Source organism: Ixodes scapularis, unplaced genomic scaffold, assembly GCF_016920785.2.
Source record: "Ixodes scapularis isolate PalLabHiFi unplaced genomic scaffold, ASM1692078v2 ptg001953l_1___fragment_1__unscaffolded, whole genome shotgun sequence".
NCBI classification, from domain to species: domain Eukaryota; kingdom Metazoa; phylum Arthropoda; class Arachnida; order Ixodida; family Ixodidae; genus Ixodes; species Ixodes scapularis.
The window spans coordinates 584,656-595,772 of NW_024610218.1; the positions used below are offsets into that span (position 1 = coordinate 584,656).

The 11,117-nt window shown below is 44.7% G+C and overlaps 1 protein-coding gene across 2 annotated transcripts; it reads left to right on the forward strand.

Moving 5' to 3' along the window:
- Window positions 1–310: 310 nt before the first annotated feature.
- LOC120844677 lies at window positions 311–9,406 on the forward strand. Of its 2 annotated transcripts, none has more exons than XM_040216591.3 (3): window positions 311–459; window positions 4,910–5,160; window positions 9,073–9,406. In XM_040216591.3, the coding sequence occupies exons 1-3, from the start codon at window positions 315–317 to the stop codon at window positions 9,106–9,108; spliced, it is 432 nt and encodes a 143-aa protein (XP_040072525.1). In that variant the 5' UTR covers window positions 311–314; the 3' UTR covers window positions 9,109–9,406. The 2 variants fall into 2 exon arrangements, with proteins under 2 accessions (XP_040072525.1, XP_042144279.1); XM_042288345.1 differs by lacking the exon at window positions 9,073–9,406 and adding an exon at window positions 5,648–5,908.
- The last annotated feature ends 1,711 nt before the right edge of the window (window positions 9,407–11,117 follow it).

Below are 11,117 nucleotides of genomic sequence, written 5' to 3' on the forward strand. Positions count from 1 at the left end.
TATGTGACCGGACACGGAGTTATTTACAATGTCATCAAGCTAGGCCTTGCAAATGATAGCCAAATCACGTCCACTTCTACTTCACGATATAGGACAGCGTCTTTAGTGGCCATGCTTGTTATTTCATTAGATCTTGACGATGATTCATTACTATGGAGCATTTACAAATAATTTTTCTAGTGAACAGTGGCAATCCTGTTAACAACATTCTGCTGTGTCAGGTGAGTAGAAAGTAAGAGTTAAGAAGTGTACTTTGGCCTTTAATGGCAAGTCGGTGCATGTGGAATTATTTTGGTTTCAATGCAGGCCCAAGTATGCACGGCGCTGAAGGGATAATCCTTTCAGGCCACAGAAACAAGGGTACCACAAGAGCCGGCCAAGGGAAGGGAATGGGACCTCTTGGTGTCAAAGTATTGCCTCCTGCATGGCCATGCCCCAAACGGTGCATTTTTTGCCGAGGTAAACCATTCAGTCATTTCAAAGTTGTGCGGAAAAAAAACAACATGACTCACTCTCACGCATTGCTGAAAACATTCCAATGCAGCATTGATCCAGAAAATGTAAGTTGACGAGTTGCAGATGATGACCCAGGTGGGATGATAGCTTTTACATTATCACAGTTTTACTGACTAAAGGGCTGCCCCGAGAGGACACAGCAGGATGGTGCCCTGCAACGCAGCACCAGCATATTATGTACTGTAATCCTCTCTAGTAATTTTTTCTTTTTTTTTGGAGGAGGAAAACACTTTTTTTCTTGCATTCTTAAAAAAGAGGGTTAGACGATTATCAATAAGTCTTTACAGAAACCGGTGCCATTTTCATGTTCAATGTGAAAACTGAAACGGGACTGGCAGAAAGCGACTTTCATTTGACGTGACCTCTGCAGCGTCCTGTTTGAACAGCTTTTAGGGTGTTTGGACACGCTAAAACTAGACTATGAGATGACTTTCAGCCTAGGAGCGATTCTTATGCAACATTTGTTTTTAACATGGTGCGATACTTTAGTGGATGAATTGGGTCAGGTCCCTTGGATCCAGCCCAGTCGGGAAGGCCAACCAGGTTTAGTGGGTCCCGTTTGCCCAATGCAACAAGGCACGTCCTTGCAGACTTCGCTCTGCCTTCTGCCCTTGGACTGAGGCCGGAGTCCCTGGGTGGAGCTGGGGTTTCACATGTCTATTCTCCGAGCGTGGGAACAGATGCCAGTTAGGAACGAATGTACGTGCACCACTTCTGTGACCTCATCTCATAATGACAACCTGGTTTGTCGAGCCTTTTTCGGCAACCGTACGTGGGAAGACTCACCCGCTACATTCCTTTCCTGGTCGCTTTGATATTACGTAATCGAACAGTGGTTATGGTGTATTTATAAAACCAGTTTATCAACTCACTCCACAAAAGAACCTCGAATGTCTCTTGCACCATACAGCTAGACAAAAAAAAGATGTGTGGGAGAAATTGTAAAAATTAATGATTTTTATTTATTACGCAAATTAAACTGAATCACATAATAAAATGTAAAAAAATGTACGCATATTTCTTGCTCAAAAAAAAAAAAAGCTAAAGGTAGGCATGGACCCAGGATAATGAATGGGGTAAATAAATAAAATTACGATACATATTCTGGGGTGGGTATGCAGGATTCAGTCCTAGCTTGAACTAAGATAAAACTAGCAAACTATTTAGGTTTAATAAACTGGTAAAATAAAGGAAGACACATGTGCTTCCCATAGAGCTCGAGCAAAAAAATTTTAATGGAAAATTTTGTTTTGTACACCTAAACCAAAGAAAGCCTTTTTTTCGATTTGTCGATAGCTGAAAAGCAAATAGAAACCGAAGAAACATGTACCTGGTGAATAATATATTACAGCAGTTCAATGATAAGAACATTTTTCAAATATTTATGATAAAAAAATCATGGAAACTGGCGGCCCTGTCTTGTAGAAGTAAATCTGAATAGATAAAAGAATTCCTGGAAGATTTTCTGTTTGACAACAATTTTTAGGTTATTTATGATTTTGTGTGTATTGTACCAGTGCCTCTTCTTCTTCTAGAGATGTGCTCCCTGAGAGGTTCAAGAGAAAGAAACAAAAATTTGAGGCATTCCATAGAGTGACGGCTATGGGACACCTCACCAAGGGAGATGAAATGGAGGGAGGCGAAAGAACTCTTATACCCCTGTCAGACGGGCTAGTTTAGTGTCACTACAAGCGAGTGCACTTCAACCCATCTAAACACACTCCAAGTGTGTTGGTGCCACACGGGAAAACTTAGTGTCACTCCAAAATGATGGCAATTGCGATGGGTAAGTAATGGGCACGCAAAATATTACAGTGCATGCGCATTTTTTTCATAAATAACCTCGCCATCTTATTAGAAACACGTTACCACACAATGTTGCGCTAAGTCACGAGCTTTAATCCAAATTCGAATCCAATTTAATCATTACGATCAGCCATTAAAAGCCAGTGATACACGTCCGCACACCGGTACAATGCTCATCTATACTCTGTTTCACCTTATGATGTACCGCAGGAAAGGTTACAAGCGCAAGCTCCTTGCTGTAGGGCCCATCTTGGCGGCACAAGCTCTTGTGCGTTAAGAGTAGCTCCCAACGCTATGAGCTCGCGCTTCTATCCTTGTTTGTGGTACAACATAAGGTGAAACGGATCATAGATCAAAACGAGCAGAAGGTAGGGATTGAACCCAGCATTCCTGGGTTCTGCAGCGCGAGCTTTCGTTCCGCGTGCTCCAAGCTGGTGTGGGTGAGCCCACTGGCCACTCGCCACTCGCCATAACGAAACATCTTGGAGTGTGTGGAGGACGAGCTGGAGCGTGATATCCGCGATGTCGGACAGTGGAAGCGCGTGGTTGGGGCACGTTTCTTCGTGAGAGCCCAACGCCTTTCAGATGAGAGGCAGCTGGACCTGGATGCCGACGGACAGGCAAGAATTTCAAGTGACATCGATCAGCAGCTGCAGGCCAATGCCTTCACCATAGCCGCTCTCGTGACCGACAACCTACCCGTGATCACTCGAGAACGGTGGACTTTCCAGAGGAACGAGCGGTGGTTCGAAGACACCTTGCGCCATTTGGGCGAGTTCCATTTCAAGCAAGCCTATCGCGTCTCTCCTGCCACCTTCAGATTCCTGGTGGAGTCTTGCAGGTGCCTCCCGGCCGTCGCTGGCCGTCGCGCTGGGGCCGAGGCTGGAAACTAGATTCGCCGCTTGTTTTTCTACAATGCACTACTATCTTGCAAACAGAAAACAAGTGCGCATCTAATATTACTCCTATCCAAATAATACTAAATTTACGCAGCGTTAATTCCTTCTATTCTTTCTACTCCTTGAACAGTGCTATCGAGATTACACACTTGGTCTACCGAAGCGAGCGTAGTGTGCTCCCCGAACTCACTTCGTTGGAAGTGTGTTCTTCGGGCAGGGCTGGGGATTGAGTTCAGGATCACTGGGTTCTCCAGCGCGAGCTTTCTCTCCACGTACTCCCACCTGGTGGGCGCTAGCCCACTCGGCCACCGATACCCCTTAATAAAGACACGTTAAAAAAATTAGACGTTTACAATTCACTGTAATGCCGAATTGGAGCGCAGCTCTTGAGGAGGAGGGAAGAAGGGTACGAAGGGGAGGGTATGCCAGCTGCTCCCCCTCCGTACCCTCCCATCCTCCTCTCCTGTTCCCATCTCACTCAGCGTAAAACTTTCGCTAAATTTCCCGCTAAATTTAGCCGGGAAATTTTACCGCTGAATTGACGTGTGACGTCACATGACACGTCATCTGAAATTTTAACTGTGACGTCATGTGACGTCACACGGGTAAAATTTTTCTTGTAAATTTAGCGGAACAACTTTCCGCCAAACTTAGCAAAAACTTTTACCGCAAAATTTAGCGGGAAAATTTTACCCTCGTGACGTAACACATGACGTCACGTGTGACGTCATTTTGGGAAACTGCCCTTAGTGCAACTGCTTCAACGCGCGATTACGCCGACGCAGCTCAACTCAGAAGCGGGTGCCTAGGAGCTGTGCTCTGAAACTAAGTTAGATTAATTGAGATAAAGAACGAAGCATATCCAACTTTGGCGTTCCGCTTCGTTCCACGGAACTTTATGAGGAGGCCCTGCACTGCCTAATCAGATCATAATTATTGTGTTGTCTCAAGTAGTCACATGCTGCAAAAAAAGTAGGCTCTATCATTCTCTGCTAACCAAGATAGCCATGAATGACTGACTTTGTCGTCGTCTTTTATCAATTCACCACTGCGCTAATCTTGATTCAGGTAAGGCTAAACTCCAAGTCCACCCCACTACTTTTTTTTGCAATGCCACTCTTCTACATGTCGTCTCTTTCACGAATTTCTTTTTCTTTATAAAATAAAACTTGCGCAACGCTTTTGGTTTCTGTGTTGTTATGTTTTACTGTTGAAACACTCCTACTGATTCCACGCGCTCGATCGAGCGATGTGAGTTCGTCAAACTCACTCCAAGCCAAGTCTGTTCCTCAGGAAGGAGCCGTGTGGCAAACTACAGAAATGACACTAAGTGCGAAGTGCACTCGCTTGTAGTGACACTAAACTAGCCCGTCTGACAGGGGTATTACACTACCTGTAAATAAAGTTGTCCTTTTTGCGTGCAAAACCAATAACAAGGCTAGAAAATAGCAAAGGGAAACAAATTTCCTTGTCATATGTTTTGATATACAATATTTTCCAGACTATAAGTCATACCCTTGTGTAAAGTGGCATTTCTATATATTGAGCCATTTCGGCTGAAAAGTTGATTTATACATCAACACCTCTATATAAGTTTTTTTTCGTTTTACAAGCATTGCTATCCTAAAATAAAGGGGATTTGCAGCCAAGTATGCCAGAGCACTAAACGTGTCAATAATCTCTCGCAGGCACCCCGGCTACTCTTGTGTGGAAAGTGCTGTATCCTCTAGACAGCGTTCTGCCCGTCACACACTTTGTGATTTCAAGAATCACCACTCCAGTGCAGAGCGCCAGTGGCCATCATCGTCAGGAGATCTGGTCAACACGTCATCAACACGTGACCACATCACAGGACTACAAAACAGATTGGCACAAGCATCGCCTCGGGATTTGCAGCCAAGTGTGCCAGAGCACCAACCGTATTAATAATCTCTCGCAGGTGCGTACACTTCAGTATTTGTAATACATTTTAAGTTTCCGTTTGGCTGCAAATGAGGGTTGGGCATAACATGTTTTGAGAAATATTTCACGGGCACAACATTTTGCGAGTGGAAATGTTGCGTTGTGTCCAGGGTTAGGCAGTATCGCGATACAATAGTATTTTAGAAATTCATTTGGTATCTGTATTTCTGTATTGCGATACATGTTTTTCACCAGTATTTGTATTCCTGTATCGAAATACATTTTGAATTTTCCTTTGTATCGCGATACAATCAGGATGAAATGTATTTCGTTACATTTGTTCAGAAATACTCCCCCCCGCCCCTCAAAAAAACAAAACAAATACAGATTGAAACACATTCTTTTTTTTTTACTTCTGAGGGCACCAGGGTCAAGGAGACGCTGGGGCATTGTTGTCATGGTAGTGACCAAAATTCCTTCCGATTCTCCAAACTATTTCTGTATGTGTCCTCTCTTCTGAGAAGCATTGCGTAGTTGGGGACTCGAACCAGGTGGCGTTCCAGGAGTGGAGCCGGAGCATCTTGGGCCGCAAGTCCTTAGGTGGGGGTTAATTCAGTCATTGTTTGCTGGGCATCCAAAGCCTGCTTTTAACTGTCTCTCTTGCCTTAGCGTACACAGTCCTCCCAGCCGGCAAAGCTGAGTCACAGTCCGCTGCAGCACGAGCCTGGCGGTGGTTGACTTGAAATAGTAGGAAGACTCACGCTGTGAAGTTATATTCGAATGTGTCTGCGGTGGTGCCCCTAATATTGGGCGGCTCAAGAGTACGTCATCAGCCGACATGAACGTGACATGCTGCTCTGGTGATCCGAAACCCAGGAAGGAGGCCAGACGTGGCCCCTCGCTGTTCCGACCCAGACTTTGTACACCTGCGACTCGTCTCAAGCGCGCTGTTTCTCAGAGAGCTCGCACCTGTGCCGGCCATCTCAGGCCGCAATCCACGAGGTTTCTATTTGGAGTATGCAAGGCAAAACTTGAGGACTGGAGTCCATGCGTTGGTGGCGGAGGGTCGGCAGGAAGGACCTTCACAAAAGGGATGCCACCGTATCAATCGGTTTTTCAATCTTAACAGAAGAGAAGACATACGTGTTTTAGGATGCTTCAGGTGGTTCACTATTTTCTAAAATTCCAGATGACACTGCCTGCACAATCTTCCACGAGGTAACCTACAACGAAAGTATGTAGTATTGTCCTTTCATACAGCAGCGTGGTAAAGTTTCATGTTCAAGGCCACACCTACAGATTGAGAATACCAGTTAATTTCACGGTGACGTCATGTGATAAATGTTGACAGGGGCGTCCTTATTGGGCACGGCCTGGTGACGTTTTGATGCGATTTAGTATGACATAGAATTTATTTAGAGGTCAGTTTTTTCGCATCCCTCGTCAGACAGACAGGATGTCAGGGAAGGGACCACGGTCAATCCTTGATGGAACGTTTTTTTGAGCCCACTGAAGACTCCTCATCGTCCGAAATCACTACCTTTGAAGCAAAGTGCCAAGCCTACGGGAAAGTAATTTCAGGATCGAAAACTTACACTTCCAACTTCAAGCTTCATCTCATTTGGCGTCTCAAACAAATTTGAAAAATGAATTGCAGTATCAGTATTTCTGTATTTGTATTTCTGCCTTCCCTTAAATGCATTCCTGTATTTATATTTCCAAATACTTCTTGCCTCTAAAATGTAATTCCGATATGTATTGCGACACCCTTTTACAGATATTTTTCAGTATCAGTATTTTAGCTACTATTTTAATGTATCCCAGTATTTGTATTTCCAATTACATTTTTTGAGTATTTCTGCCCAACCCTGCTGCAAATCCCACCAGTGTGTACCAATGTGTGTTGACATTGCAACCTACCAAATTCGTATCGGAAGGTTTACAATGTGCTCAAAAAGAAAGTCTCGTCTCTTCCTGCCGAAGCAGTTTAATATCTCCTGGAATGTTCAACCATGTCCAACTCTTTGCTCTTCTGGTCCTGTTACTAGGGTCGGCCGGCGACATTGAGCTCATCCCCGGCCCCGAGATTAAGAACAGTGAGAAAATAGACAAACTGCAAGAAGCTATTGATAGCCCATTAGCAGCCAGAAACCAAAACCAGAGGGAAAGTATGGGCAAGCTAAACAAAATTAACAAGGGCAGAGCCCACCTGGCCAGACGTGTGCTAGTTTAGAGGCCAGAGTTACTCAAATGGGGCAAATAAAAAAAGTTTGGCTTGTGTAACCGCAACGCTTCATCTTGTTGAGTGGAGTGTCTGCGAGTGTCTCTGTATTTAGGGACACTTTGAACAACATGAATGGCCAGATGTGCAGAAACAATCTCATCTTTGGCGGTTTGCCACAATGCGAAAATGAGACCTGGAATGACAACGAACAACTGTTATATAATTTCATCAAGGATAATCTCATGCCAAACGTTGGCGAAATTGAAAGAGCGCATTGTCTTGGGCCAAAACGTGTCGGTTCGAACCGTCCCATTATTGTCACATTACTCAGTTTCGAAAACAAAGATAATGTACTCTGATTCAAAATTAAAGAATGTATCACCCAGGGTGTGCATTTCGGAGGACTTCTCTCCAAAAGTGCGTTTCGGGTGAAAGAAACTGTTGGAGTTTGCCGCTCGGTTTAGGGAGCACCATGTCTGATACAAGCTGTCATTTGATAAATTGCATGTCGGCAGTGAAATATATGACAGTGTTGCTGAAACTGTCATTTCAATTTAAAGGCCACTTGAAGTTCCCCGTGCAGTTGACTGACAACCCCCGAATGTGCACAAATCTTCTGTTCAACACTGTCTTTTTTTGTAGTAAATTTTAGTAGCCTCTTAAGAGGTAGAATTTGAAAGCATCACCACCTCTTGCGAAATGGACATTATCATAGCAACTGAAACCTAATTTACATCATGCGTAGACGGTAAGTACCTGACATTGAGCAAAGAGTACAATGTATACCGAAAAGATAGCTTTAGCGCAAGGGGTGGCTGTGTACTTATTGCTCTAAAGTGCAATCTAAAATGTTCACTAATATCTTCCGACTCCTTGCTCGAAACCCTGTGGGTACGTCTTCAGCTGGGTTATCGTAGGTTATTCATTGGTGCTTGTCATTGGCTGCCAAAGTCAAATATAAGTGACTTTCATGAAGCCATGTATAGTTCTTTGGGGCACTTAACAGAATTCTACCCAAACAATGATTTAATATCAGAAGGGGATTTTAATTGCCCTGGATTCAACTGGGTGACTCTCAGCCCGTCCATGTAGTGTTCAAATATTGCTCAGTGCAATGATTTTCTTGCCTTGGTAGGCTGTTTCGGATTGCACCAAGTTGTAAACTCCCCTACCCGCGGTGACGCAATTTTAGATCTATTCATTGTTACCATTAGGAACTAGTCCTGTGCGAATATTGGATTTTGGGTTCGAAGCGAATTCGAAGCGAATAGAGGTTTTGACCGAATATTTTCAATTTGAATATCGAGTAGTTTTTCCACGCCTTTCACTACCATTGCATAATACTTAGACGGAAACTTGTGAAGGTTGTTCCACTTGTTCATTTATAAACTAAGTTTAATCTATCTATATTTATGAACTTTGACCTCAGAAGGTCTGGTGTCGATGGCAATTAAACAGTGAATTTGACATTAAATGAATACTGTAGAGATGGCCAACTGGGTTATGGTAGGTTATTAATTGATGGAGTTAATTTACAAATCTTGCTATATAAAATATTCTTTCTTTAATCTCTAGTAAAAAAAAATGAATGATGCATAATGAATGCAGGTTGTAAGGGCATCTCTGCCTAACATAGTATACTCTTGCATAACAGTATAATTTTGAAACTTTTACTACAATGCAGATATACACATTCACAAGGTTTTCCTTTATTTTCCGATACAGTCGGCACAGGTTGTGGGAGCCGAGGGTGAAAGATGAGGCAGACGGCACGTGACAGGCGGTCGGCGGAGACGACACGAGCTGGTGCAAGACAGTGCGTGCTGTGCGAGGCTAAAGCCGAACAAGAACGTCGGAGCCAAGCTGCCTGGCCTGGCCCATGGCGAACCCCGGAGCGGTCCACCATCGAGGTCTGGAGCAAGACCGGTGGAAACGGCGAGCCCTGGCCATATGACCTGGGCTATGACAATCACGGGGTAGTTCTGCAACGAGACTCGGGCATTGATAGCCTGGGACAGCCAGCCTACGCATGCTGGCGTGGGAAAGACGATCCGCAGGCCTGGACACGGACTTCGACTGTGAGCTCTGATTGATGGGCAACAACAAGGGTCGGCGGGCCTGGACTGTCGGTTCTCGACGACGGGCAACCGAGAGGTACAGTAAACCAATTCGCTGTCTTCTCGTTGTGTTATGTCACTCCCTGGGTGACGGGCGGAGCGCATACCGATCGGGCAGCGATTATTAGTAGAGGGATCTCCGTAAAGAACCTCACATTAAAATGGCGCATCCAACGTGGGGCCCGTTCGGTATGCCTCTGTTTCTAGTCATCCCCAGGGAGTCCGACGGATTCGTTGAGCGGGTTGTTCACTAACGCTAACGATGCCCATTGAGACAAAGTATGTTGGAATTTGGGAGACTTGTCTCACAGCAGAGCTTAGCAGGTGTCTCCTCTAATTGAGTACCTAAAGGGCTCGAAGGACGAGTTTGCGGACGCGCTTTCTCGGGTAGGTGGTTATCATTTGAGCCCGTTCTTGTTTCGACCTTCTCACTTGGCCCTTCTCAAAACAACCATTCTCAAAAAGATCTTCTCTCTTTCGCATTCCAACCCTCGTCATTTGGGCCCGTTCTCGTTTCGCCCTTTTCACCTGGCCCTTTTCAAAAACAGCCATTCTCAAAAATATCTCGCTTTGACCCGTCGCACTTGATTCTTTCTATACCACAATCGTTTTTTAGGGTAATATTAATAAATACATCGACATATTTTGTGCGTGTCTGTGTGCCGCACTACAGGCATACTCTCTCTGCTAAGGATTTTAGCAGTGCGTCGGGGTCGTCGTGAAAAGCTACTAGTTGACAGTAAAACAGACAAACTATTTATCGCAGCCAGATCATATTCCGAAATGTCACGTCGTTTGAGGTCTCTCGACTTGGGACTATGCCGCTACTTCTGCAATGCAGTGGTTCTCAAAAGGGGGTCTGCGAAGACGGGTGTAGCACGATTGCCCCGTGTACAGAATCCCTGTCGCAAAAGCCCCGCTTCATTAGCCCCACATTTCGAAAAAACCCGCGTTCAATTACCCCGTCCCGTATTCTTCGCGTGCCAAAAGCCCCGTCCTCACTGCCCCTCCCACCCTCTTTGCGCTTCAACCTGCATTGTTCCATGCGCCTACTAAGGGTCATGCAATTGAAAGAAAAAACAAAATAAGGTTAACTTCAATCGCCGAAACACTTAGAAAGATGTACAAGTGGCCAACTGCATAAATCTGCATCACCAGCAATGCACTCCGCTATCATAGAAGGATACTCAGACGCAAAGTTATAAAGTTTATCTAGCTAGACGAGTACAAATACTTTTGCTGCGATAAATATGGCGCCATGATCTGCGGTTTAACAGCTTTGACAGAACCCACTTCGTCGGAATTGTGAATCCGCGCGTGCTTCAGAGTCAACGAAAGCTTCGGTTAAATGCTTATTGATAATAGCTGTAACATCAAATGTTTTGCCAGTGAATGATATTGTCTTCGTATTTTCACTTCTAACGTCGCAAGACGTGAATGTGTTTAGTGCACGCCTGAAGTACGGAAGCTTTATCCAGTTATTCATTACTTAAGTCCCGGGTACCTCATGATTACGTTACACAAGCTGGACTACACATTTTCTTTTAGTTAAAAGCAGAATGATCAGCCGTCAAGTTGAGGACCTGGCCACCTGACACGGGGGATTCGCATCATGGGCTTCTGAAACTGGGGCTTTTGAAAGCGGGGTAAAAA